Source organism: Emiliania huxleyi, assembly GCF_000372725.1.
Source record: "Emiliania huxleyi CCMP1516 unplaced genomic scaffold EMIHUscaffold_234, whole genome shotgun sequence".
NCBI classification, from domain to species: domain Eukaryota; phylum Haptophyta; order Isochrysidales; family Noelaerhabdaceae; genus Emiliania; species Emiliania huxleyi.
The window spans coordinates 43,349-70,858 of record NW_005200298.1 but is presented as its reverse complement, the minus strand read 5'-3'; the positions used below and the strand labels follow the sequence as shown (position 1 = coordinate 70,858).

Genomic DNA, 27,510 nt, shown 5'->3' with positions numbered 1-27,510 from the left:
CACGGCGCCTGTCGGCTCACACCCCGCGGGCTCGGCGTGGGCAGGCGCTTACGTACATGGCCACCATCTCGGCCATCATCGCCGAGGACGGTGTGCAGGGCCTTTTCCTGCGCGGCCTCGGCACCAAGCTCCTCTCGCCCTAGAAGCGGGAGACGTATTCATGTCTCCCAACCAGCACTCGAGAGGACACGCGCTCAACTGTCGTCCGCCCTCATGTCGTATTCGCTGTCCTCGCACCCCTCGTGTTCACGCACTGCTCTGAGTACGCTGCACGAGGCCGTCCTCCCGCCCCGAGGCTGGCGTCTTCACGCCCTAGGCTCCTCACGAACGGCGTCTCGGCGATGCTCTTCAGCGTCCTGTGGAAGTACTTCGAGCAGTTGCTCACCGCCAAGAAGGAGGACCCCAAGAAGGGCCAGTAGGCGCGCCGCCAAACGCCTGGTGGCGGCCACGCCGGCGGGCGGCGGTGCGCCCGAGGAGTCTGCGTCCGCACAGAGCGCTGGTGGCTAGCTGCCCTCTTCCCGCCTTCCTCCCTCCTCGCTGGCTGCCTCTTCCCGCCCTCCTCCCTCCTCGTACGCATCTCTACCTGCTCCCCCATACGTGAACCATGCTATATTGTGTGCGGTGTGCGCCCGCCGTGCGGGAGTGGGGCGGCCGGGTTGCGGCCCCGCTGGGGCGCACGCACCGCGCAGCGCCGAGACTGCACGCAGACTCTGTGGGAAGGGATCCCACCCACGTCGTTTATTCTGTTAATTGGCCGCCGGAGTTGCGGAGAGAATATTTCGATTGACGATTCTCGCACCGCCCAACCAAGTGCTGGCCTGCTGGCACCTGGCAGACCTCACAATCGAGGACGAGGTGGTCGTGGGGCCCGCACCTCCGCCCGCGGCCGCATTGCCAAGCCGCCGATGTGCGCGAGTGCGGCTGCAGCAAATGATAGGAGCTGCACGACAAGTGTCTGTGTACTGTAAGAGCCCGGGGGCGCGGCGTGTGGGGGTCAGTTGTGAATGTGAGCTGAGTGTGCTTACTAGTTACTTTTTATCTTAACCCTCCCTCGTTCACTTAACCCTCCCTCACCCTCCCTCTGGCGCCAAGTGTTCTAGCGCTCCCCTAGAGTGTTCAGGACCACCCTAGTGGGTATGAGGGTGTTGGCCTGGCTGCTGGTGCAAACACAGAGCGATAGGGTGGCCCATGGAGGCCGCCGTCACCAAGGGTTAAATACCCACGGGGAGGCCCCCACGAGCTTGCCTCGACGCCTCACCCTCCCTTCCACCGCAAGTGTTTCAGAGCACCCCGAGGCATCTGGGGCTACTGGGGAGCATTGGTCTGTGTAATTTGATGCTGTTGAGTTCACACAGAGGTAAGGTGGCTCAAGAAGAAGCCACCCGCCCGACACGAGAAGGCTCCGGGCCAGCCCCTCTGACAGCTCTCTCGGGCTGCGCGGACACACAATCATCCAGAGACCGGAGGGAGCATGCTGTCACAATAGCCGACATGGTCCCAGCCTCCCTCTGCCACAGGCTTCCTGCACTTCACACAGAGATTGACCTTGCACGCGACGCAGCCCAAGGCCGGCTGAGGGACTCGCGCGCCGCCGGGCAGCCACCGTTGTGCGTGTCCGCCTGGCGTCTCCTTCAGAGAGCCGGGCACCTCCTCACACTGCCGCATGCAGCCGGCGCAGTTGCTCCTGCCACCAGGAGGGAGGCAAAGCCGCAGCCGCTCACGCTTGTTCAACTCCGTCTTGAAGTTCTTGATCGTGGTGGGAGACAGGAAACAGCCCAGGCAGAGGCCGAGCACGCCGCTGCAGCTTGCGCGACATCCAGTGAGGCGCGAGGTTCGAGCGAGCCCGCTCATCTGCATCGCCCAGCTCCTGCTTGGCTAGCCAGACGCCCAAGTCGCAGAGGGACGCGCCTAGCAAGATCTGGGACATGCGAAGAATGCCACCGTCGTTCTTCGCGCGCCGCTTCAGCTTGCCCAGCAACGCCGCCGGGATGAGCCAGCAGACGCACGTCACACAGTTGCAGACCACGAGTGGCAGGTGCCAGCCGATATGCAGTGCGGGTGTAGAATGGAAGGCTCAGATTCAGCACACAACCGCAGCCGTGGCCGCCGCCAGGCGCGCCACAGCCGCCATGGCGGTACGGGTTTAGCCGAGGTCCGTCAGCCGGCCAGCGCAGCCAGCACAAAGCCGGAGACCCACCATTCTGAGCAAGAGGACACGATGGGAAGGTTGCGCCTGCAGCCGCTCTCGTTTTGCCGGGGAGAGTAAGCCACGTAGCACCACAATTCGCCAGGGAGGCCGAGGACACAGCTCAGCAGCCGCAAACCAGAAGCACAATGCTGCGCAACGCCACTGCCTGGAGCTGTGGCCGGTGTGGCAGCCACCGTCGAGCGAGCCGTTAATAATCCCTGTACCCACCGTTGCCAGGGCAATAGGCGACACTCATAATTCATCGCAGCGGCCTGCTGTGTCAAGCATCCAACTTCCAACCCGCCGTCAACGCTCACTCGGCTGGGTCATCGGCGAGGAGTGCTGCCGATGCAAAAGTGGGTGGATGCAACAGCTCGTCGAGCTTGCCAGGGCTGCCGCACACCCAGGCATAATCACAGACCGCGACAGGGACCCGTGGAAAGGGCTGGGGGCACACTGCGGGCTCGCACAGTGTCCCTAGCAAACTTTCTCTAAGTGAACGCGGGATAAGAGCCGTATATCTCTCGGGACTCGGCCCTTCTTTCTCGTTCGAGGAGATATAAGTCCGGTCGCCTACGACTACAGGTGCCGCTACCGCTTTGTCAGTTACAAAAACCTTACGGTGCGCCCGAGAAAGAAGCATGCCATCGTAGCGCCGCGAGGTCGAGCGCATAAGACAGAGGTCAGAGCCGGATCAATCATCTTTCCCACAGCGACACGTGCGAGATCAGTCACGCCCACGCCGCAATCTTCTTGGGCAACATTTGGTCCGACAGATCGCCGTGGCCTAGGCAGCCGCTTCCGCCCTGGCCCCAGCTCCAGACAGCGCCGTCGGCGGTGATGGCGAGGCTGTGGGCATAGTCTCCTGCCGACACGGCGACGACGCGCTGGTCAGCAAAGGCCTCGACCTTCCTCGGCAGCAGCTGGTTCTGCGTGTCGCCGTGGCCCAGCTTGCCATAGGCTCCATTGCCCCAGCTCCAGAGGGCGCCGTCGGCGGTGAGGGCGAGGCTGTGGCCGAGTCCAGCCGACACAGCGATGACGCGCTGGCCAGCCAAGGCCTCGACCTTCTTGGGCAGCAGCAGATCCTGTTGGTCGCCGTGGCCCAACTTGCCAAAGCCTCCCAAGCCCCAACTCCAGACGGCGCCGTCGGCGGTGATGGCGAAGCTATGTAAGGTTCCAGCCGAAACAGCGAGGACACGCGGCCCAACAAAGGCCTCGACCTTCTTCGGCAGCAGCTGGCTCTGCTGGTCGCCGTGGCCCAACTGGCCGTCGCCTCCATGGCCCCAGCTCCAGACAGCTCCGTCGGCGGTGAGGGCGAGGCTGTGGCAGCCTCCAGCCGAAATTGCGACGACGCGCTTGCCAACGAAGGCCTCGATCTTCTCGGGCAGCCGCTGCTCCTGCTGGTTGCCGTGGCCCAGCTCGCCTGAGGTTCCCAAGCCCCAGCTCCAGACGGCACCGTCGGCGGCGAGGGCGAGGCTGTGGCCAGTTGCTGCCGACACCGCGACGACGCGCTGGCCAGCAAAGGCTTCGACCTTCTTGGGCAGCGGCTGGTCCTGCTGCTCGTCGCTGTGGCCCAACAGGACAAGTTCGCCCCAGCTCCAGACAGCTCCGCTGGCGGTGAGGGCCAGGCTGTGCATATCTCCAGCTGACACGCTCACGGCGCGCTCGCCGCCCAGCGTCGACGGGAAACGGGTCGGCGTGCGGAGCTGTGTCACGCCCTCGCCCTGACCGAGGGCGGCTGGGAAGTCCTCTTCCGTTGAGCCACACGAAGAGAGCCGCCCCTCGCCGTCAATGAAGACGCTGTGCCGTTCGCCTGCCGCCGCCCTCGCCGGCGTGTTGGACTCGCGCAGCAGCGCCGAATAGCACAGCCGCCGCACGGTGCAGCTCTCGCCCTCTGGCTGCGCCGGCAGCTCGAAGCCGCGCTCTTGCGCCCACAAGCGGATGCCCTCCACCACAAGCGAGGCGTGAAAGAGGAGCGAGACGGCCGCGAAGCGAGCGATGTCGCCGGGGCTGCAGTGAGAGAGGGCGCGGACGAGGAGCTCCCTGGGGAGGTCGAGCAGGCGGGCGGGCGGCGGCGTGTCGGGCGAGGGAGTGGGGGAGGCGGCGGCGGCGAGTCGGCGCGAGCGGCGCGGAGGGGTGGACATCGCGAGAAAAAGAGAAAGGTTACCGACTGGGAAGGCCAGGACGCTCTACCTCGGAGGGAAGAAACGACGCGGTCGTGGCTGTCGCTGCAGCCCAGCGCATGTCATTCGCTCCAGCTCGCGCGGCGGCGGATGAGATTGCGACCGAGCTCAGGCTCGCCGCGGCGTCGGAGGACGCCACCGTCGCCTAGACTCCCTTGCGACACTACGTGCCTCCCCGTGTTTGTAGTCTGGCGTTTGTGCCCCGTTTGCTCTTCTCTTCCTCCCGTTTGAGAGAGAGAGCAAGAGAGATTTCTTTCTCCTCCCGTTTGTGCCTGGTTTGTGCCGCGCCCCGTGCCCCCGAGTTCATTTTTAACATCCGACCTCGACGAGCGGGTGACCGTCGAGCCTTTGCCCTGCGCGCCCCCGCCCTTGGCCGCCCCGCACAAACACACCCCACACGCACATACAAGAACAAATATGTCCCACCACGCAGAGCGCATCTCTCTCTCTGGTGTGCGAGGCGTGAACCGCGCCATTCGCTCTCACCTGGCAACCCTGTGTGCACTCTCGCGCGCGCGTGAACAGGGCTCCAACCGTTCCCTTCCTCGCTCGGTTCGGCGGCTTGCTTGTGCGATTGAAGCTCAAGCTCTTCTTCCGTCGCCCGGCTCCCTTTCGAGATGCCGACACAGTCCAACGACGAGGGCGACTGGATCGAGCTGCTTCGCTGGCAGCGAAAGAAGGGCGGCCAATTCACCGATCACGACTTCCCTGCCGACGACGCCTCTCTTGGCGAAGACGTCCTTCGGGCGGGAAAAGTGAGCTCGTGGCGGCGTGTGTCCGACATTTTTGGTCCGACAACCGAGTACGTCGAGCTCGCCTTCTACGACGATGACGAGCGCAAGCTGTGCGGCGGCGATCCCAACCTGAGCCAGCGCGGCTTTGAGGGCTCCAAGGGCGAGCCGGCCGACGAGGCGGACGAGTTCAAGGGGCACGTGACGCGAATCGTCATGCAGGCCGTGACCGGCGAGGCGGTGGCGCCATCGAAGCCTGAACGCCGCATGAGCCTCGTCTCGAGCGGCCAGGCGCGGCAGCTCCCCAGGCCGAGCCTTCCCACGGCCGAGCTCGCCGCCACAGAGGGGATGGGTGAGTGGCTGCAAAAGTGGGCGTCCCAGACGCGCGCCAAGCACGGCGGCTGCGACATCGAGAAGATCGAGGTGCGGCCGAGTTGGGACCGGAGGCCGGGCTACGTCCCCAGGGTCACCTGCCGGTGCGCCATCCACTTTGCGGCCTACCACATCGCGCTCTTCCAGCGCGGCGAGGACGGCACGTTCGTCGACCCGGCAGATGTCGAGCAGGGCGAGCTGGGCGACTGCTACCTGCTGGGCGCGCTCTCGACGCTGGGCATTCGCGAGGAGCGCATCCTCGACGTCTTCCCCGACCTGCCGCAGGACCGCACTTATGCTATGCAACAACTATGCTAGACATGGCCCTCTACGTGGGGGTGCGAGGCGCCACCACCCCGCTACAGTCCAAAGCGGAGGGTGGATGGCGCCGGCAGCCTGAGTCCTCGTAGACCCAGGAAGGCAGGTGGGTAGAGAGGTGAAGAACAATCAGGGCAGCGACTGGACTGGACACCGGGTGGGACGCAAGCGAGAAGAGGAGACGGCCACACAGAGCGACACGAGACACACATGCAAGACACGTCCTCGTCTCCTCATGCAGGACCTCATCCTCGACAAGGATGGTGACCACCCCGAGTCGGAGCAGCAGTACACTGGCGAGGGGCTGTACGCGGTGCGCCCGTCGTCTGCCGCGCGAGCGAGCGCAGCCCTGTGCCATGCGGACGCCGACGCCCACGGCCCGTGGGTGCACAGGTGCGCGTCTGCCGCGGCGGAGAGTGGCGCACGGTCGTGATCGACGACTTCCTGCCGTGCGACGCAAAGGGCCAGCCGGCGCTCGCACCGCCGCCCGCCCGCGTCCGCCCGATTTCCACGCAACAGTCGCTCTCCACGCCAGCGAAGCCCCTGCCACCTCTGCGCCCTTTCTGCGGCTGCAGCCACCCGCCCCGCGCTCTCCTAGGCTCTCTCCCTTGCGCTCTGACCCCGCCGCTGTCCGCCGTCGCCCCTCTGGCAGGCGTTTGCCCGCTCTGCCGTCAAGAGTGGCACTGTCGAGATCTGGGTCATGCTGGCGGAGAAGGCGTACGCAAAGCTCTACGGGTCCTTCAGCGCGATTATCGGCGGCTCCGAGGCCGAGGCGCTCCAGGACCTGACCGGCGGCCTCCCCTCGCGCATCGGCATTGGAGGCGAACAAGCGGAGCCGCGGTTCAAGGGCTCTGGTGCGGCCGAGGAGGCGTGGACGCTGCTGAACTCACTGCTCGACGAGGGTGCGGTAGTTTGCTGCTCGCGCCAGGCTGACGCCATCCGGCGTGGCATCATCCCGAACCACGCGTATGGCATCCTGCGCGCGCTCGAGGTGAGGCTCGTCGGTGGCAAGTCGGCGAAGCTGGTGCAGGTGCGCAACCCGTGGGGGCGAGGTCTAGAGTGGGACGGCGCCTGGTCCGACGCCGACTCGTCCTGGACACGCGTCGCGCCCGAGTCGCAGCGTCTGCTCGGAAGGAACGTCGGCACGGGGCAGCAGGTGTCCGACGGGACGTGGTGGATGACCGTCGCCGACTGGCAAGCCAACTTCCACCGCCTCGAGTGCTGCCGACACCTCGAGCTGCTGCCCGAGTGGACGGTGCACGCCGTGGTGGGGGAGTGGCAACCCGAGAGCACCGAGACGGGCCAGTGGCATCTGTTCCCGCAGTACCACCTGCAGGCGCAACGCACCGACCCTGCAACCCTCCCCCCCCCCCCCGCTTCCCCCGCCGCCACCACCGCCCCTTCCCTCAGCCGGGCCACGCGCTCACAGGTGGCCGCAGGGTCCCGCATGGTGGTTTGTCTGCAGACGGCGCGAGGCACGCGAGACCACAAGGTCTCGCTCGCCATTGCGCCGATGCTGATGGAGGGCCCGCCGACGGAGGCGGTCGGAAAGCGCGTGCTCAAGTTCGGGGAGCGCCTGCAGGAGCCCGTCTTCCGCCTCGGCCGCTTTTCCGCCGTCGAGGCACCCCTCGCCCCCACCCCCCACCCGCCCGCCCGCCCGCCCCGCCATCCTTCCCGCCGCGCCCCTCACCGCCGTCGACCTCGCCACCGTGCTAGCCGCCCCTCGCCGCTCGACTAGGGTACGTGGCGCGCCCTCATCTCACGGCCCTCGCCGCGACCCTTCTCGGACACTTGCTGCGCAGGCGACCACGCGAGGGGGCGGCGCCGTCATCGTGCCAGCCCTGATGGGCGAGAACGGTGCCGGCGGCAGCGGCCCGAGCATCGCCGAGCCAAAGACGTACCATATGCAGATCTGCACGCTCGGGCCGTCAAAGCTGATCCCGGTGCCGACCGAGCCGCGGCCAAACTGTCCACAGTGCGGCAAGCTGGTCAAGCTGCCGTGGGTCGCATTTGGCAGCGGGCTGAACGCAAAGTACGTGCACAGCGAGTGCAGCAAGGCGTTCCAGCAGTCGAGCGCCGAGGGCTGCGTCCACTGCGGTGCGCCCGTGAGCAAGGTCGAGGGGAAGTTCTCGGGCAAGTTCTACAACGTCGAGGGCGCGCCGCAGTGCCACCAATACCCTAAGCCTCCCCCTCCCCCTAACCCTTACCCTACAACCTCGTCGAAGGCGGCAAGTGCCACGCGGAGTGCTACGCCGCCTTCAAGCAGGCGAGCGCCCCCAAGTGCATACACTGCGGCGCGCCGGTGTGCAAGGTGGAGGGCAAGTTTGACGGGCGGTTCATGGAGGTGGAGGGCAAGGGGAAGGTGCACGGCGAGTGCTACGCGGCGTATCAAGTCGCCGCGGCGCCAAGGTGCCTTCACTGCGGCGAGCCAGTCGCCAAGGTGCAGGGCAAGTTCGACGGAAGATACTACGAGGCGGACGGGGGCAAGGTTCACGGCGAGTGCTGGGCCAAGTACAAGGCGAGGCCAAAGTCCAAGAAGAGGTAGCGAGGTGGGGCGCGAGCCATCGACGTGCAAGCCGGCGACGTAAGCACACGAATCGCAGTGGCCGTTGTGTCGCTTTGTGATTGTGTGGTGGTGTGTCTCAAACTCTTTTTGTGTGTGCCCTCTCCTCACGCGTCACGCCGGCGGCTGGGGCTGACCCCCGGGGCTTGGTGGTGTGCGCACAGAGATATGGGCGGGGCCCGCCCACGGTAGCCTCGTGCAGTACGAGATACACGGCTTTACCGAGAGCTGGGGGAGAGGCGCGCCACCAAGGGGGACAAGCGACGGGAGGGGGAGAGTAGCCAAGTAGCCTCGCCTTTCGCAGGGGTAGAGTAAAAGCAATTTTTTCTGACATCCGCTGCAAAAAATCTTCCTTCTTCGCCGGAGCGCGGAGGCTCCCTGCAGGTGCAGCCTGCACGACCACGAGATGAGCCGAGATGGGGCGGAGATCAGCCGAGATCAGGAGGGCGGGGGTTGCCGAAACATTAATTTTCAAGTATGGCAACGAAGTGACTGGAGAGGGGAGAAGGTGTCTCGATCAATCGTCGAGAGAGTGGGCAAAGGCCGCGTGGGCGCAGGCTGGCGCGCCCGATCCGTCAGGCGCCCTCGCCTCCAAACAGAAGCCCGGTCCGGAAGGACTTCGGGACGAGGCTCCAAAAGCCGCGCGTGTGCGCACCGCCCGGGCAGCAAAAGGCGAAGCAATGGCTGTGGTCCGGCGTAGCGTGCGGGTGGAAGAGGTCAGACACATCGCCGAAAGCGTCGCGCCACGTCGCCTCGTCGAGCGAGAAACGGAAGGCCGCGGGCGGCGGCGGCGGCGGCGGCGAGGCCGTGCCGGGGCAGCTGTATGTCTCCGTCCACGAGCAATCGCACGTGTAGGGCGGCGGCGGCGGCGCGATCTGCGGCTGCTCAAAGGCGCGACGCGACGCGAGCACGACGGCGGTGCAGAGCAGCAGCGCCAGCAGCGCGAGCATCGTGCAGTCGAGCCAGCAGAGGGCGGCGAGGAGTCGCCCGCGCGTGCGACCCTGCCACCTAAGGTGCGGGCAGGTACGGTGAACTTCTCCGCACACACGAGGTGGGGGGGCAAGGGCCAGGCTAGCCCCTCGCGACTCCACGCTCGAGGAGGCAGGAGCCGGCACGGCATTCAAAGTGCACGGCCCGGTGCGCGTGGGTGAGCGGTGTGAGCCACCGTTGGAGGACGACGCGAAGGCTGGTCTTGCCCGGCTCGCGCCCGTCGAAGTCGACGCGCGTGCAAGAGAGGTGCAGCAAGGCTGCGCCAAGCAGCACCTGTTCACAGCGAGAGGTGTGAAGAGACGCTGTTCACAGCCCGCCAGGCGAGCGAGGCCCCGAGCAGCACCAGCAAACAGAGGAGGACGCATAGCGCGCGCGCCTTGCGCACTCTGTCCTGCAGGGCCGGCAGCTCCCTGCCAAGCCTCTCGTTGACGTCGTGGAGCATGCCACGCGGGCGCGGGAAGGAGCCACGCCAGTCCGCAGGCGGCGGGCCGTGGCAAGTGAGCAATGCGAGCGCGTCGCTCCACTCGCCGCCCTCCTTGTGGTTTCGGATGACGCCAGAGAGTGTCACCTCGGTCACGGAGAAGCGGCCGTCGCAGTCTGCGAGCGTGTGGTTCGACGTGAGGCCGTGGAGGTCGACGTCGAGGAAGAGGTAGCCGAACGCCTCCATCTCTCCCTCGCCGCCGCCCACCCGCGCGCTGTACTCCATCAGGTCGTACGCAAAGGTGAGCCTACGTGCTGAACACGCCAACCTCAGGGTGGGAGTACGGTATCGCGCAGAGCAGTCAGAGCAGCGTGTGGACACGAGGGGCACGAATACAGCGGAATCGTCTTCCGCTTCTAAGGAGGTGAGCCCGATCTGCATCGCGTACAACCGTATCGTGAGCCGGTCGGGCCACATCTGGAGCCAGCGAGACGCGTCGTCGTCCCAGCACGCGCCAACCTCGACCGCCTCCGTGCTCTTGCGCGTGGTGATCGCGCCGAACTGCACCAGCTCCAGCCCCGGCACCGGGATCTTACCCGGCAGCCGCACCCGGTTGGGTGACGGCGGCGAAGGGACCTGCTTCGCCATGGCCTCGTTGACTGCTTTATCGATCCGAGTCTGCATCCACCACGGCACCGGATGGCATCCCTTCGGAAGCGGAGCATGACGGCGGTCGGTGAGGGAGTACTCCTCGATCGGCTGAGTGTCCGTCGCCTCAGAAAAGCGGGAAGCGATGAGAGAGACGCTGAGTCCGCCAATGCCGGCGTAAAATACAGCAAACGCAGCCAGGAGGAGGAGGAGGAGGACGCCAGCGGCTCGGGCGCGCTGCCCGACCGCCTCGTCACGAGTCTGCATGTGAGCCCGGGCCAACTTCTCCTTGCACACCGCGAGACGAAAAGAATTTTACAAAAGGCTCGGGGAAACCCGGAGCGCGAGCCAACCCTCGGAGACCCGTGTTTACTTTAAGGCCCTTTCCCTGCGAACGCGCACCCCCGGGGCTAGGACTCTCTTGCCCGCAACCCGATCCCGATCATCCGGCCCGCTGGGTGCGCTTCTCAGCTCCCCGGCCCTGGATGTGAGAAGACGCCGCCGCTGGGGACACGCTCGTCGTCTCCACGATCCACGGGTACAAGGGCCGGCAGGCGACTCGCGTATGCATCTTCCAGCCCGACCACCTGCCGCTGCCCGACCGGCTCAGGCTCGAGGACGACCCGTGGCGGTCGTGGGAGGCGGACGAGGAGCGGTGCATCTTCAACGTCGCCCTCTCGCGGGCGGAGGACAGGCTGCATCTCATGGTACACCTCGAGGACGGCGCCAACCGCACCGGACTCCTCACCCTGTGGGACGCGCCGGCCGACCTGGAGACCTCGCAGTCAACCGAGGCCACCGCGTCCATCATCTCTTCACAGGTGTGCACTCGCATGCCCTTCCCCCCCCCCCCCCCCCCCTGGCCCCCCCGCCCTCTCAGCCTCGCTCTATGCTCCGAGCAGGAGTCCGCCGGCGAGCCGGATGAGGTTGACGAGGCCACCAACGGCGCCCTCGCCGTGCTGCAGCTCGAGGCCGTGCCGGCCAACCTTCAGGAGCTCGCGGCCGCCGTGCGGCAGAACCTCCGCGCCGCCAACTCGTCCATCGGCAACTTCGACTCGCCGGCGGTGCAGGCACGCACGCAGGAGTGCTTGGGCGCGCGCCGCCACCTCACCAAGGTGATCACCCGCCGCAACCTGCAGCGGGTGAACGACGCCATGGCACTGCACCACTAGACGCGCTCTCAGTGAAGAGGGGGGCTCGCCCACGCCACCGGCTAGTCCAGCGGCATCGGCTTGCGCCACCGCCATCGGCGCCAACGCCACCGGCATCGGCTCCCCCCCCCCCCCCTCCCGCTTGAATGTGAGTCTTGTGTCGCACTCTCAGTGAACCTCCCGTGTCCTGTCTGAATGTGAGTCTTTGTGTCGCACTCTCAGTGAGGAGGGGGTTTGCCCACGCCACCGGCTAGTCCCGCGGCATCGGCTTACGCCACCGCCAGCGGCGCCAACGGCATCGGCTCCCCCCCCCTTCCCGTGTCCGGCTATTGTCGCCTGCATACATGCTCGTTAAATGCGGGGTGCTCACCCCAGCACAGAAAAGAGAAAAGAGACGAGGACCACAAAGAGAAGGAGGACTGCGGGCGCCACGCCCGCGCCCCCGAGCCAGCTAGGGGCACCTGGCGCTCGTTCCCGGCGCGCAAGTAGTGCACCGGGGCGGAGGCCGGCCGGCAGTCTTGTGGCCATCTTTCATCTCACGCTCGCTGAAGCTGCAGCTTACCTCCGCACGCCCTGGCGCGCGCAACACATGCACGCTCGGCAGACGCGAAGATGCCGCCACGACTGGGGTTTGGCGCGCACCGCATCTCGACTGCAGCCCACGCCTCCGCCCTCCGCCGCTCACTTGACCTCGGGGTGTGCGGACTCATCGACACTTCGCCAAACTACGGCGAGAGCGAGCGGATTGTGGGCAGAGTCGTGCGTGAGTGGCGCGAACACAGGGGGAAAGAGCGGGAGCTAACGGTGGTCACCAAGGTTGGCGTCCTGCAGGGCGCCGACCTGGCTGACGCACGGGTGAGCGCCTGTGGAGTGCTGCCCGCTTCAGCACAACATGAGAGGCCGCCTCGCTGACGCCGCGGATCTCGCAAAACGTCCGTGCAGGAGCGGGAGCTGCGCGGGAGGCCGTGGCCGGGCGTCCTCAAGCTCTCTCCTGACGCGTGGTCCGCCCGCCCAGTTCGCTCACGCGGCGCTTCCGCGACACTTCGACCCCTCTCTCGACCTCACAGGCACTGCATCTCGCCCGAGTACATCGAGCACAGTGTGTGGCGCTCGTCGGCCGCGCTCGGATCGCCGCCCGACGTCGTCCTGCTGCACAACCCCGGTCCGACATGCAGCCGAGATGACACCTCGGCTGCACCTCGGCTGCACCTCGGCTGCACCTCGGCTGTCATCTCGGCCGCTGTATTCCGCAGAGTTCTTTATCGCCGACCAGCTCGCACGAGGCCGCCATACCGCCGCCGCCACCTCCGCCGCTGCCGTTGCAGCCGATGACAGCGGTCGATGCGAGGACCTGTACGATGGCTTCTACGCCCGCCTCGGAGACGCCTTTGCCGCGCTGGCCGCGTGCCACGGCGGTCGCTTCGGCGTCAGCTCGAACCTCGTCGGCTGCCGGTACGGCGTGAGCGGGCGCGCGAACGACGCGGAGGCGGTCGATGCTCGCGCGGGTGGTGCGGCGAATTGACCCAGTGATGAGTGGCCGGTTGGTTGAATTTCATTAGGCGGTCGAGCTCGCGAAGGTCTGTGGTGATGCCTTTCCCTGAGAACGCACACAACAGCCTCGTGTGCAATGCCCTGTGTTCCGCGAGTGCGTGTGCCCCGTCGTCCGTGCTAGGACCGTGTGTCCCACTGACTGACTGACTGCTCGCGAAGGTGGTGCGCGCCGCCGAGGAGGGCTGCGGCGCGGCGGCGGATCGGTGCAGCGTGGTGCAGCTCCCGGTGAACTTGCTTGAGCCCGACGCCGTCGCTGGCAGCGCCTCCGCCCCGGTGGCAGAGGCGAGAGCGCGCGGTTTCACCGTACTGAGCCACCGGCCGCTGCACGCAATCCCGCCCGCCGAAGGGCTCGGCGGCGGCTTTGGCCTCACCTCGGCGCGCCACCTGACGCCACGGGACGGTGCGGACGCTGTGAACAGCGTCTCTTCACGTCTTTGGCCTGAACAGGCGCGCCACTTGACGCTGCGGGACGGGCGGCCGACGCTTCCGGCGGCGGCGCTCGTGCGAAACACCGCGCGCGAGGCGCTCGCGCCGCACCTTCCCGACGCGGCGTCGCTCGCCCTCGAGGACATCGCGCTGCTCTACGCGATGCACGCCCCCGCCGTCGACGTCGTCCTAACGGGGATGCGCAGCGCGGAGTACGTCGACGCCGCGGCGAGGCTGCTGCGGCGGCCGCCGCTCTCGCCCGAGGCGTGCGAGGGAGGTGCGTGCTCACGCGTGGGCGGGTTGCACGTTCAACAGCTGGCGACGGCGTGTGGATAGGCGCACGCCGACCTGACCGCGGCGATGTTGCGCCTCATCAGCGAGCTGCAGGGCGAGCAGGCTAGCCGATGAGTCGCATCTCTGGACTCTGTGTCGAATGTCGTTGAGTGGTGGCCATATATGAGAGGTTTCAGTGGGGTGGGTACAGTCTACAGACACTGAGCCCTGGCTGACAGCCTGACAGCAAACCTTTGACGCAGCGCCTGACAGTGCCCGACAGCCTAACAGTGTTAATGTAACAGCGTTGACAGCACACTTTCTCTGACAGCCTGCCTGACCGCAGCACGTACGGGGTGCTGTGGACCGTGAGTTGACCAGGGGTTGTGCGCCGGGCCCTCCTGCTCGGCTCCAGCCAGTAGACAAGTCTTCTCAGATCTCACTAAGAGAGTAGAAGGATCTGACCTCAGGGCCGATGTGACACCAAAAGCGCTGGTAGAGTGGGTTTACCTCACACCCATGGTCTCACAGTGTGCCGGCAGTCGCCGAGCAGTGTCGCTCACACAAGCCGCAGCACAAGTGACTGAGGGCCAGTGAGGGCGAGCCCATCGCTGTCACAGCTGTGGCAGCCGCACAATAGGCTGTGCCGTCTGTGCAGAGCGTGTGAGCAGCAGAGGAGCTGCTCTCCAAGCTTCAGGCGCAAAGAGCTGCATGCCATCGAAGGCGCTGTCGAGGTTCTCGCCGAGCGCGGCGCAGGTTGGAGGACACCGTCACCGACGAGCGCGTTGGAGTATTCACTCCGGACAAAGACGGCGACACGCACACGAGCTGCGGCCGTGTCGCCGTCATAGCGGCGAGGCGCGGGACCGTCTGTGGCGAAGTGGGTCGCGTCCTCCGATTTCCTCAACTCACGGTCCACACCCTTTATCTGACAGCCTGACAGCAGAGCCTGACATCAGAGGTGACCCGTCGCTGTCAGGCCCTAACGTGACAGCCTGACAGCTGCCCGACAGCCCGACAGCACACAGTGGCCTGACAGCAGCGCTGACAGCCCGACAGCCCGACCAGCCCGACAGCCGCAGCACAGACCGTACACAGGCCGTGCAGCCTATCTTTCTTGTGCCCCATGAGCTTGAGAGGGTATAAAAAACTATTACATGCAAAGACATGTGCATGTGAGTTTGGTCCATCTAGTCATGGATGGTCATGGGTCTCTCTCTCTCTCGACCCTCCCGCCCCACCTCTGCGGACCCGCGGCTGTGCTACTACAAATGAAGCTACCAGCTAGCCTTCTGGGGCCCTACAGTCATATATGCCTACGGCGTCTGGGTGGGGTGGCCGCCGCCGTCTGTGCCGCCGCCGCCGCCTGCGCCTGCGCCGCCATCTGCGCTCCCCCCAGGCGGCCGCCGCCGCCGCCGGCACGGTAGACGTGCGCGCCGTGCCACTGGCAGCTCGAGCGCAGAGTACCTGGGCGCCAGCTCTCGATGAGTCAGCGCAGCAACGGGGTCTTCATCAATGACCCCAAGGGCCTCTTTATCCTCCGGTGGTACCGTGAGGTGAAGGGTGACGGGACCCCCCTAGACGGCCCGCGCTACCAGAACAGAGCGTGCAAGAGTACTACAAGCTGACGAGCGACAACGATGGGGAGGCCTTCCGCTGGACCAGCAACTACCAGATCATCAGCAAGGTGTACCTGAAGAAGCACTCCACCCTGCCTGGCCTCTCTGCTATTCTCTCAGTGCGGCAGACAAGAAGATGGTGACGTCCACCATGAAGAAGATGGTGGGACCGGAGGCAGAGTAGAGACTAGAGTATGTGCAGCAGAGTCCTGCTGGTCTCCTCTTGATAATGTCATAAGTGTGGCTGGTGTGTGTCAGAGCCTGACAGCGCCCCGGACAGCACCACTTGACAGCACCTGACAGCACCGGCCCAACGGTCTGACAGCAGCAGCAGCCTGACGGTCTGACAGCTCCGACAGCGTCTGACAGCAACACCCGACAGCTCCGACAGCACCCGACAGCTACAGATCCCCTCTGATGTCAGACAAGCACCCGACAGAGAGGGGGTGGTGTGCGCGACCTGGAGCATCGCGACCAGCGTCCCTTTCGGGAGGGAGAGCGCCGAGCGGATCGTCTCCACCTTGTACAACTCTCTGTAACGTGTACGCTAGTTAGAGCCGTACGGCTTTACGTCCAGGTTCACTCGCATTGCGGGCCGCTGTCTGGCTGGCGCTCGCCGCATGACGCATGTCCCTTTGCACATTTTATCCCCCGGTGCGTGTGATGCTGCGCGGCCAGACGCCCCGCGCGTCCGCGCGTGCGAGTGGGCAGCTCCAGCTCGCAGCTGGCCTCCGTGAGGCGGAGATACGCAGCGGAAAAGGCCTTGCTGCATGCGCTGGCCTGCTCACGCAGGACGCAGCTCAGGCGCAAAGCCGCGCCTCCCCGGCCCCAGCCGGCTAAAGGCCATCAGCACACACGTGGGCGAGAGCAAACTGCGCAGTGTTTATACATAATAGGGGTGCGACCCTGCCTCGCCGCACGTGACACCGACCGCGCCGCACTCGCCAGCTAGCTCCAGTGCCCGAACCCCCCCCCCCCCCCTTTCTCACTCCCGCGACCACACCTCGATCTTCTTCGGCAGCAGCTGGTTCGACAGGTCCTCTCCGTGGCCTAGGCGGGCATCTTCGCCCTGGCCCCAAGCGAAGACAGCGCCATCGGCGGTGAGGGCGAGGCTGTGGACTTCCCCTGCCGACACAGCGACGACGCGCCGCGCCGCAAAGGCCTCGATCTTCTTGGGCAGCAGCTGGCGCTGCAGCTGGCGCTGCTGGTTGCCGTGGCCCAACTGGCCATAGTGTCCCCAGCCCCAGCTCCAGACAGCGCCGTCGGCGGTGAGGGCGATGCTGTGGTACCCTCCTGCCGACAAAGCGATGACGCGCCGCCCAGCAAAAGCCTCGACCTTCTTGGGCAGTAGCTGGTTCGACAGGTCCTCTCCGTGGCCTAGGAAGCCGCGTTCGCCCTCGCCCCAGGTAAAGACGGCGCCATCGCCGGTGGTGGCGAGGCTGTGGATTTCCCCTGCCGACACAGCGATGACGCGCCGCCCAGCCAACGCCTCGATCTTCTTGGGCAGTAGCTGGTTCTGCTGATTGCCGTGGCCCAACTGGCCACAGGCTCCATAGCCCCAGCTCCAGACAGCGCCGTCGACGGTGAGGGCGATGCTGTGGAACGCTCCCGCATACACAGCCACAACGCGCTGGTCAGCAAAGGTCTCGACCTTCTTCGGCAGCAGCTGGCGCTGCCAGTCGCCGTGGCCCAACCGGCCGTCGCCTCCTGAGCCCCAGCTCCAGACGGCGCCATCGGCGGTGAGGGCGAGGCTGTGGCACCATCCAGCCGACACAGCGATGACCCGCCGCCCCGCAAAGGCCTCGACCTTCTTCGGCTGCCACTGGTGCTCATCGTCGCCGTGGCCCAGCTCGCCCTGCCCGCCGCAGCCCCAGGACCAAAGGGCGCCGTCCGCGGAGAGAACGAGGCTGAAAAGTCCTGACGCCGCCACACCAATCGCGCGCTCGCCGCCGGCGTGAAAGAGCAGCGAGACGGCCGCGACGCGAGCGATGTCGGCGGGGCTGTTGCAGTGAGAGAGGGCGCGCGCGAGGAGCTCCGTGGGGAGGTCGAGGAGGCGGGTGGGCGGCGGCGTATCTGGCGAGGGAGCGGCGGTGGTGGTGGCGGTGAGGCGGCGCGAGCGGCGCGAGCGGCGCGGTTGGGGTGGACATCGCGAAGAAAAGATAACCGATCAACATGGCTGCGAAAAGAATTTGCCAACGGTGCCCTCTACTTAACCGTACTTAATCGGGAGCATCGAACTTGCGCGGCGACCTTACGAGTGCACGCGAGAGAGGCCGTCCGGTGAGGTGTGTGTGGTCGAGCTGTGGGGTACACGCCGGTCGCCGCTGGTTGCATCGGCCCTCGGCATTTCATGGTGCACAACAGGGCTGTTTGGCGTCTCGCGGGCAGGGAGGGGTTGGGCGTTGCGTGCGCGCACCTGCCTGAGGGGCCATGCCTTCGAGCTTCGTCCAGCGGACCTCTGTCGTTCGTTGGACGGCCAGACGCCAGAGGGCGGCCGCGACACGTTATGAGCTGCGACAGGGGACACCCGCGGCGACGCGAGGGACAGGGAGCTCGACACACCTCGAAATCTGTAATCTGTAAAAGTGCCCAAGGAAGGTGCCACACGGAGTGTTTTTGCCGCGGGACGACCCGCCCGGCGTCGCTCGCAGTCGCACGCCGTCCTCGCCCACGCACGCGCTGATGATCGCCGCAAGAACTCACGGTAGCGAGAACGAATCCACGGGGCGCGTACACCAACCAAGGTCGGAGCCCCTCGCAAAGTTACAGACGATCCACAGCTTCACAACCCACACCACTGAATTCACCACTGCAGCAGGCCACATCACTCAGCGCGCTCCAGAAGGCAAATGTTGGCGGTGCGGTTAGCGCTCTTGCTTGGCGCGGCGCGCGCCTTCTACCTGCCCGGCGTCGCGCCGCGCGAGTACGGCACAGGCGAGCGGGTGGAGCTCAAAGTCAACAAGCTAACGAGCACCAAGACTCAGGCGGGCGACGGCCTGCGCGCGCCTGTCCGCCTTCAGCACGCAACTCTCTGCCCACGCGCACTCCCTCTGGCGCAAAGTCGGTGAGCGTCGGCGCTGCTGACGCACGGCTAGCCGCCTCTCCGGTCTGGATGTGCGGTGTCGCCCACTGCGTGCGAGGGACAGCTTGCTCGCCTTCTCACCACGCAAACCCTGTGTTCTCTCTGCGTGCGAGCGCGTGCGCCTGACGGCCGCACGTCCCCGCGCAGCTTCCCTACGAGTACTATGCGCTGCCCTTCTGCCGGCCCGACGAGGTGGTCGTGGTGGCGGAGAACCTGGGAGAGCTGTTGCGCGGTGCGGCCACAGCAGCCGGCGGCGGCGGGCCTTGTCCCTCGTGGCTGAAGCCGCCCTCGCGCCGGGTCGGAATAGGCGACCGCATCATGAATTCGATGTACGAGCTCAAGATGGGCGCGCTTCCTGCCCCATGCGGCCTTCCTTCTTCTACCCTTCGCGACGGCTCGTTGTCCGTGACCGGCCGGCCGCCCGCCGCGCCGCGCAGGCGTCGACGAGACTTGCAAAGTGCTCTGCCGCAAAGAGCTGACGGAGAAGGAGGCGGCGGAGTTTGCGCTCCGCATCGACGAGGACTACCGGGCGCGCGTTGCGCCTCTCTCGCCCTCGCGCCCCTCTCCTCCCGCTCCACTCTGCGCTCTCGTCTGCACCGAGTCGCTGCCGTGCCGCACAGCTGCCACCCTCACCCTCACGCTCGCAGCTCACACCTCACGCCCCCGCCTCCTCCTCCGCAGGTGCACTGGGTGATGGACAACCTGCCCTCCGCGACAAAGTACGTCGACGAGACCAACCCGGCCAAGCCGCTCACCATCTACGACCTCGGCTTCCCTCTCGGTGTGCGCTCACACCCCGCCGCCGCCCCTGTGGCAACGGCGCGGTTATCCGTCCACACACGCGCACCGGGCCCTTGCACTTCGAATGCCGTGCCGGCTCCTGTCTTCTAGATGTGGATTCGTGAGGGCTGCCTGGCCCCTGCCCCACCACCGCTGTGTGTGGAGAAGTTTACGTGACCTCACCTCACCTCGGCTATTGCATTGGTGTCTGTGCGGGTGCCTCTCCCTGAGATCGCACACAACAGCCTCGTGTGCAATGCCCCGTGTGTTCCGCGAGTGCGTGTGCCCCGTCGTCCGTGCGAGGGACGTGTGCACCACTGCCTGACTGACCTGCCCTCACAACGCCCACCGCGGTGCGTCTTGTCTCGACCCCCCCTCACCTCGACCCACCTCCAGCGCGCCCGCTCTCTGCTGCCAGGCTTCCGCGGCTCGGGCGAGATTCCTGGGACGGCGGTGGGGAGGGCGTACCTCAACAACCACCTGCTCCTCACCGTCAAGTTCCACAAGGACCCGTCGAGCTTTGAGGGGGCGCGCATCGTCGGCTTCGAGGTGGAGCCGTGCCTAGGTCTCGGAGGCGGAGAGGGGGGGAGAGAGGGGGAGAGTGGGGGGGAGATCGTGTAGGTGGAGCCGTCCTCGATCAAGCACTCGTACTCGGGCACGTGGAGGCGCGACACTTCCGAGACACCCTTCCGAGACACCCTTCCGAGACACCCTTCCGAGACACTTCCGGTACTCTTGGCACACACGGGGAGGCGCGGCGCCTTCGCTCGCCCACGCCTCTCGGCCACGCCTCTCGGCCGCACCTTCCCCGGCCTCCCCGCGGCCACACGCTCTCTCTTCGGCCACCCTCCCCCGGCACACCCCGCGCCCACGACCGCTCCACCTCCTCGCCCCACCTCTCTGGGCCACCTCTCTGCCGTCTCTTAGCTCTGCCGCCCCTCTCTCCCTCTCCCCCTCTCCCTCTCTCCCTCTCCCTCCCCCTCCCCCTTCCCCCCCCCCCTCCCTGCCTCTCTCCCTCTCTCCCTCTTTCTGCCCCTCTCTCTGCCCCCCTCTCTCTGCCCCGCTGCCTCGCGCGCGGCGCGTCCACCACCCGCCCACCACCCGCCCGCCACCCGCCCACCACCCGCCCACCACCCGCCCACCACCCGCCCGCCACCCGCCCACCACCCGCCCACCACTCGCCCGCCACCCCCCCCCCACCCGCCCACCACCCGCCCGCCACCTGCAAACGCGTGCCGCAGGGGCGCCGAGACGCAGCTCTCGACGTGCGGCGGCGCGGTGTCGACGCCGCTGGCGAGGCTCGAGGAGCGTGGCGTGACATGTCCAGGACATGTCCAGGACACCTCTATGACATGTCTCATAGGGCATGAGCGGCGCGGCGGAGGCGGTCTTCACGTACGACGTGAAGTGGGAGGTGTCCGACATCAAGTGGGCGAGTCGCTGGGACACGTACTTGCTGATGGGCGACGAGCAGATCCACTGGCGCACCACCCTCGCCCCCCACCTCTGCCCCCCTCCCCCCCCCCCCACACGCACACAAACCCACACACACACACACACACACACACACACACACACGCACGCACGCACGCACGCACGCACGCACACACACACACACACACACACACACACACACACACACACACACACGCACGCACGCACGCACGCACGCACACACACACACACACACACACACACACACACACACACACACACACACACACACACACACGCACACGCACACGCACACACCAACAGCCCCACCCACCCACTTGCTCCGCCAGAAGCTCTCGTGAACGGCTCTCTGACGGCTGACGACTCTAGCTAGTTAGTTCATTAATTATAATTAATGACTTGATTAGGTTCTCGATCGTCAACTCGCTGATGATCGTCCTCTTCCTCTCCGGCATGGTGGCCATGATCCTGATGCGCACGCTGCACCGCGACTTCAACCGGTACAACGCCATCGAGGCGGCCGAGGAGGTGGAGGAGGAGACCGGCTGGAAGCTGGTCCACGGAGATGTCTTCCGGCCGCCGCAGAACCCGATGATGCTCTCTGTCCTGGTCGGCACGGGCGCGCAAACCTTCTGCATGACGGTCCGCGAGCCCTGCCTCACTCATTCATTCCCTAACTAATTCCCTAACCGTTTGCATGACGGTCCGCGAGCCCTGCGGCTGGCGGCGCTCTGTCCCCCTCCGCTGCGCCGCACGCCGTTCTCCCCTCCCGCCTCTCCTCGTGCCTTCACCGCCCCCACCCTTCCTGCCGCCCGTCGCTCCCGCCGCCGCCGCCACCTCCCCACTCCGAGTCGCCGCTGATGCCGCCGCCACCTCAACCGTACCCTCTGATGCGGCGTGGCTGCGCCGACGCGCGGACGCGGCTGCCCCCGCAGGTCATCACGATGGTCTTCGCGGTGCTCGGCTTCCTCTCGCCCGCCAACCGCGGCGGGCTCGGCACCGCCATGCTGCTGCTCTTCGTCTTTATGGGCGTGCCCGCCGGCTACGCGTCCGCCTTCCTGCACAAGACGCTGAAGGGGGTGCGCAGCGACGGGGAGGGGAGAGGGGGGAGGGGAGAGGGGAGAGGGTGTGTGGGGGGTGGGTGGTGGTGGGGGGGGGGGGGGGGTGGGGGGGGGAATGAGAAGACAGCGGGGTGTTCTAACCGGGGGGGGGGGGCTCACGACGCCCGCGTGATACCGCACCACCCACGGGGCTGAACCCCCCCTGGGTTCGGTACTCTGGAGGTATGGGAGTAGGTGGACGGGCGCACGGGTTCGGTACTCTGGAGGTATGGGAGTAGGTGGACTGGCGCACGAACATCCTGCTCACGTCCACCTTCTTCCCCGGCGTCGTCTTTCTCATCTTCTTCGTCCTCAACTGCTTTGTGTGGGGCGAGAAGTCGTCTGGCGCCGTCCCGTTCGGAACCATGTTTGCGCTGCTGGTGTTGTGGTTCGGAATCTCCATGCCGCTGGTCTTTGCGGGGTGCGCCCGCCCGCCGCCCCACCTCCTGCCCCGCCCGCCGCACCACCCGCCGCCCCACCTCCTCCCCCGCCTCCTGCCCCACCACCGCGTGCCTGCACCCAAGCACACTCCTGCGGCACACATCCTGCGCCGTCCGCGCCGCCGCCGCACGACACACGGCGCCGCGCCAAGAGACGTGACGCAGCGCAGCCGGCCTGGCCTTCCGACCCCGCCTCTCCCCCGACCGCAGGTCCTACCTCGGCTACCGGCGCAAGAACGTCGACTTGCCGGTCCGCGTCAACCAGATACCGAGGCAGGTGCCCGAGCAGGTCTGGTACATGAGGCCCGCCTTCTCCATCGTGGTTGGCGGAGTCCTCCCTTTTGGCGCGCCGCCTCCGCCGCCCCGCCGCCCCGCCGCCCCGCCGCCCCGCCGCCCCGCCGCCGCCCAACACCACCGCCGCCGCTGCTGCTCACCGCTCTCCCTCACCGCCGCCGCGCCGCCACAGGCGCTGTGTTTATCGAGCTCTTCTTTATCCTCTCCTCCATCTGGCTGCACCAGTTCTACTACGTGTTTGGCTTCCTGCTCCTCGTCTTCCTCATCCTGATCATCACCTGCGCCGAGATCACCATGGTGATGTGCTACTTCCAGCTCTGCGCGGAGGACTACCACTGGTGGTGGCGCGCCTTCCTCACCTCGGGCGCGCGCCCGCCCAGAGACACACGACAACAACGGCGCTCCACACTCCGTCGGCGGCGGGCGTCGCAGCGCACAGCCGCCGCACTCTCGCCCCGCGCCCCACGACGCCCCACAGCCGGCCGCGAGCGCGCGTGGCCACCAACTCGAGGTAGCGGGCGCCGGAGAACCCCGCGCCGCCTGCGCCAGCCGCCCTCTCTCCCGGTCGGCAGGCTCGTCGGCGGGGTACATGTTTGCGTACTCGGCCTTTTACTTTTACACCAAGCTCGAGATCACAAAGCTCACCTCGTGCTTGCTCTACTTCGGCTACATGTTCATCGCCGCCCTCGTGTTCTTCGTCCTCACGGGCACCATTGGCTTTTACGCGTGCTACTGGTTCGTGTGGAGGATCTTCTCGGCCATCAAGGTGGACTAGGGAGGAGGGGAGAGGGGGAAGAGAGAGAGTGTGTGAGAGAGAGAGAGACACCGGGCGGCCGTCGGTGGTGCGGCTTGTGGCGAGCAGCGCAGAACCTGCACACGGACTCGCGCCGCCGCAGTGATGTCATGCCTTGCACGGCCCCTGCGGATTATGTGTTTTTGCGCAGCCAGTAGACGGCCGAGAATCTGGTTTATGCACACGCCCAACAAAATCTGGAAAACGAAGCTGAAACAGCCGTCATCAAACACATCATCTCGGTCGGGGAGAACGGGGAGCGCGCTGCGCGGCGGTGAGACTGAGAGGGAGCGCATTCACCCCGCGCCAGAGTCTCGTTGACGTCGCAGCCTTCCTTCGACACGAGATGCACGCGCTTGGCGTCGCGCGCGTGGAGTGCCTCAAAGAGCTTGGAGGGCGGCATTCGGTACCAGGGTGTTAGCGCGCACAGCGCGAGATGAAGAGGCTAGAGTTGTAGAGAGGGTTCCCCTCTCACTGCGACTGCCCCGGCGCCCACACCTCGATCTTCTTGGGCAGCAGCTCGTTCGATAGGTCCTCTCCGTGGCCTAGGCAGCCGCTCTCGCCCTTGCCCCACGTGAAGACAGCGCCATCGGCGGTGCGGGCGAGGCTGTGCCGCTCTCCCGCCGACACATCGACGACGCGCTGGCCAGCAAAGGCCTCGATCTTCTTGGGCAGCAGCGGGAGCTGCTCATTGCCGTGGCCCAGCTGGCCCCAGCCTCCATGGCCCCAGCTCCAGACGGCGCTGCTCATTGCCGTGGCCCAGCTGGCCCCAGCCTCCATGGCCCCAGCTCCAGACGGCTCCGTCAGCAGTGAGGGCGCGGCTGTGGCAGCCTCCAGCCGACACAGCCACGACGCGCTGACCAGCCAAGGCCTCGACCTTCTTCGGCAGCAGCTGGTACTGCTCGTCGCCGTGGCCTAGCCTGCCAAAGGTTCCACGGCCCCAGCTCCACACGGCTCCGTCGGCGGTGGTGGCGATGCTGTCCAGCCGACACAGCGACAACGCGCCGCCCAGCGAAGGCCTCGATCTTCTCGGGCAGCAGCTGCTTCTGCTGGTCGCCGTGGCCGAGCTGGCCAAAGCCTCCCCAGCCCCAACTCCAAACGCTGCCGTCGGCGGTGAGGGCGAGGTTGTGCTGGCCTCCAGCCGACACAGCGAGGACACGCTGGCTATCAAACGCCTCGACCTTCTTGGGCTGCAGCTGCTGCTGCCAGTCGTCGTGGCCCAACCGGCCAAAGCCTCCATAGCCCCAACTCCAAACGCTGCCGTCGGCGGTGAGGGCGAGGCTGTGCTGGCCTCCAGCCGCCACAGCGACGACGCGCTGGTCAGCAAAGGCCTCGATCTTGTTCGGCAGCAGCCGCTCCTGCTCATCGCCGTGGCCCAACTTGCCAGAGGCTCCACCGCCCCAGCTCCAGGCAGCGCCGTCGGCGGTGAGGGCAAGGCTGTGGCAGCCTCCAGCCGACACGCTCACGGCGCGCTCACCGCCCAGCGGGGAAGGGAGGCGGGTCGGCGTGTTGAGCTGCGCCACGCCCTCGCCGTGACCGAGCAGCCCTGGCATGCTGTTCTCAGCCCTTCCGCACGACGAGAGCCGCCCCTCGCCGTCAATGAAGAGGCTGTGCTGAAGGCCTGCCGCAGCACTCACCGGCGGGTTGGACTCGCACAGCAACGCAGCGAAGCACAGCCACCGCACGGCGCAGCTCTCGCCCTCTGGCTGCGCCGGCAGCTCGAAGCCGCGCTCTTGCGCCCACAAGCGGATGCCCTCCAGCGCCAGCGAGGCGTGGAAGAGCATCGAGACGGCCGCGACGCGAGCGATGTCGGCGGGGCTGTTGCAGCGAGAGAGGGCGCGCACGAGGAGGTCCGTGGGGAGGTCGAGGAGGCGGGCGGGCGGCGGCGTGCTTGGAGAGAGAGCGGTGGAGACGGCGGCGAGGCGGCGCGAGAGGCGGCGCGGCTGGGGTGGACATCGCGAGGAAAAGAATTTTAGAAGGACATCTAGCTCCCCGGTCCTGGGCCGGTGCGGCTAATGACTGCACTCCAAGTGCTCCAAGTGCACTCTCTAGCACGACACTGGGCACGGGACTGGCGCGCACAAAGAATTTTACAACAAAACTCCCAGGAAAAGAATTTTACTCGAGTCAGACCCTGAAGGGCCCCGCACCCAGAGAGAGAATTCTTGATACGAAACCACGACGACACACACCAGTCGACTCGCATCGGTTGCCTCCATGAACGGCGGAGCTATTCTCGCGTCCACACCACACCTGGCTCCAACGTGGACACGCCCATAGCTGGGGACACTACTAGGTCTCTCTCTCTCTCTCTCTCTCCCCGCACCCAGTCGGGGCGGGGCTGAGTGGGGTATGCTACATGGCGGGCGGCGGCGCGGCGGCGCACACCGCACACCGCAGGCTTCACTGCGATGAAATCATCGCCCCGCCTGGGTCTTCGGCGCCCAGTCCGCACCGCTCGTGTGGAAGAGCAGCGCTGTACGTGTGCGTGTTCCCAGTTCGCAAAGTTCCCTGTTAAGAGGTCGATTCGCCGAAGCGAGATAAATGCACGCGAGCGAGGTAGAGCTAGCCCATATTGTGAGCACCAGCATCACAAAGTTTTGGCTTCTTGCTTTTGCTGCCGTTAGCATGTCGCCTCCTGCCAATCAGCGCACAAGGTCAGCCGGCTGGAGTGAGGCAGAGGGGCAGCCGGGAGAGTGGTAGGGATCCCTAGAGCGCAAAAGGCGGCGAGTGAGAGAGCTAGCGCTCGCTGAGGAAAGGGGGGAGAAGGTGCACCCCAGCGACCGACTCAGCGAGTCCGACACGAAGGACGGGGACGTACGAGTTTACGATCAGCGTTCTCGTATATGCACGCATTCCCTGATTCCAATTGACCGCACATTCTCCACTACGAGATTGCACGCATTCTCCCTTCACACACCGAGGGGACCCGGACGCCAGCACACCACACACACTGAGCAGCGAAGAGCGGCTGCGGCTAGCTATAGCAGACAGGCCGTGAGCTAATGCCCCCCGGGCTGGAAAAGATTTGACCACGGCCACGGAATGCACTTTTATGCCATCGTGTTCTTCGTCCTCACGGGCACCATTGGCTTTTACGCGTGCTACTGGTTCGTGTGGAGGATCTTCTCGGCCATCAAGGTGGACTAGGGAGGAGGGGAGAGGGGGAAGAGAGAGAGAGAGAGAGAGAGAGAGAGAGAGAGAGAGAGAGAGAGAGAGAGAGAGAGAGACCGGGCGGCCGTCGGTGGTGCGGCTTGTGGCGAGCAGCGCAGAACCTGCACACGGACTCGCGCCGCCGCAGTGATGTCATGCCTTGCACGGCCCCTGCGGATTATGTGTTTTTGCGCAGCCAGTAGAGCCGAGAATCTGGTTTATGCACACGCCTGCGGCCGCGGCCGGGGGCCGGCGCGCGTGTTCCGCCGTGTGCACTCAACAAAATCTGGAAAACGAAGCTGAAAAAAGCCGTTCTCATCAACAAACAGAAACACATCATCTCGATCGGGGAGAACGGGGAGCGCCGCGGTGAGACTGAGAGGGAGCGCATTCCCCGCCAGTCTCGTTGACGTCGCAGCCCTCCTTCGACACGAGATGCACGCGCTTGGCGTCGCGCGCGTGGAGTGCCTCAAAGAGCTTGGAGGGCGCGGCATTCGGTACCAGGGTGTTAGCGCGCACAGCGCGAGATGAAGAGGCTAGAGTTGTAGAGTCTAGAGAGGGTTGACGAGGAAGAAAACCACGAGTTGACGTATTGACAACGCGAAGACGAATTCAACCCTATTCGGCTCCTTTCACGCAAGGCCGGGGGCTTTATCTTTCAACGTTTGGGCACCGCCCTTCAGCCGTCTTCCCTCAGCCCGCCGCCTTCCCCGCCAAGAGATGCAGGCTTGCAGCTCACTCACGATTCCCCTCTCACTGGCCCGGCGCCCACACCTCGATCTTCTTGGGCAGCAGCTCGTTCGATAGGTCCTCTCCGTGGCCTAGGCAGCCGCTCTCGCCCTTGCCCCACGTGAAGACAGCGCCATCGGCGGTGCGGGCGAGGCTGTGCCGCTCTCCCGCCGACACATCGACGACGCGCTGGCCAGCAAAGGCCTCGATCTTCTTGGGCAGCAGCGGGAGCTGCTCATTGCCGTGGCCC

The 27,510-nt window shown here is 66.1% G+C and overlaps 6 protein-coding genes across 6 annotated transcripts in view; 5 read left to right on the top strand and 1 right to left on the bottom strand.

The window, feature by feature from the left end:
- EMIHUDRAFT_457279 (hypothetical protein) overlaps nt 1-777 on the top strand; it is a 2,786-nt gene extending 2,009 nt beyond the window's left edge. Inside the window, exons 6-7 of the mRNA XM_005779212.1 lie at nt 43-127; nt 317-777. Of these exons, the coding sequence (XP_005779269.1) occupies nt 43-127; nt 317-419 (188 nt within the window). The 3' untranslated portion in view covers nt 420-777. The remainder of the gene's footprint in view (nt 1-42; nt 128-316) is intronic.
- Nucleotides 778-4,430: 3,653 nt separating this feature from the next.
- Nucleotides 4,431-5,792, top strand: EMIHUDRAFT_236383 (hypothetical protein; the record flags this gene model as incomplete). The annotated part of the gene is made up of 2 exons (XM_005779211.1): nt 4,431-4,511; nt 5,001-5,792. The coding sequence occupies 2 exons, from the start codon at nt 4,431-4,433 to the stop codon at nt 5,790-5,792; spliced, it is 873 nt and encodes a 290-aa protein (XP_005779268.1).
- Nucleotides 5,793-6,027: 235 nt separating this feature from the next.
- On the top strand, nt 6,028-8,337 carry EMIHUDRAFT_236382 (hypothetical protein; the record flags this gene model as incomplete). The annotated part of the gene is made up of 5 exons (XM_005779210.1): nt 6,028-6,177; nt 6,445-7,047; nt 7,222-7,407; nt 7,595-7,889; nt 8,018-8,337. The coding sequence occupies 5 exons, from the start codon at nt 6,028-6,030 to the stop codon at nt 8,335-8,337; spliced, it is 1,554 nt and encodes a 517-aa protein (XP_005779267.1).
- Nucleotides 8,338-8,663: 326 nt separating this feature from the next.
- EMIHUDRAFT_443346 (hypothetical protein) lies at nt 8,664-10,702 on the bottom strand. Its single transcript, XM_005779209.1, has 4 exons — nt 10,197-10,702; nt 9,689-10,073; nt 9,521-9,618; nt 8,664-9,363 (listed from the first exon to the last, which is right to left on the bottom strand). Exons 1-4 carry the CDS (start codon nt 10,679-10,681, stop codon nt 8,931-8,933), a joined length of 1,401 nt encoding a protein of 466 aa, XP_005779266.1. The 5' UTR covers nt 10,682-10,702; the 3' UTR covers nt 8,664-8,930.
- A 1,282-nt stretch (nt 10,703-11,984) lies between these two features.
- On the top strand, nt 11,985-14,033 carry EMIHUDRAFT_443344 (hypothetical protein). The gene is made up of 7 exons (XM_005779208.1): nt 11,985-12,420; nt 12,508-12,566; nt 12,633-12,727; nt 12,819-13,054; nt 13,128-13,491; nt 13,564-13,806; nt 13,879-14,033. The coding sequence occupies exons 1-5, from the start codon at nt 12,178-12,180 to the stop codon at nt 13,164-13,166; spliced, it is 672 nt and encodes a 223-aa protein (XP_005779265.1). The 5' UTR covers nt 11,985-12,177; the 3' UTR covers nt 13,167-13,491; nt 13,564-13,806; nt 13,879-14,033.
- A 4,218-nt stretch (nt 14,034-18,251) lies between these two features.
- EMIHUDRAFT_418672 (hypothetical protein) lies at nt 18,252-26,749 on the top strand. The gene is made up of 16 exons (XM_005779207.1): nt 18,252-18,418; nt 18,664-18,748; nt 18,824-18,862; nt 18,954-19,045; nt 19,198-19,297; nt 19,715-19,845; nt 19,918-19,961; nt 20,538-20,589; nt 20,660-20,778; nt 21,159-21,393; nt 21,687-21,830; nt 22,091-22,272; nt 22,502-22,622; nt 22,775-22,997; nt 23,158-23,427; nt 26,629-26,749. Exons 1-15 carry the CDS (start codon nt 18,284-18,286, stop codon nt 23,358-23,360), a joined length of 1,905 nt encoding a protein of 634 aa, XP_005779264.1. The 5' UTR covers nt 18,252-18,283; the 3' UTR covers nt 23,361-23,427; nt 26,629-26,749.
- Nucleotides 26,750-27,510: the final 761 nt, after the last annotated feature.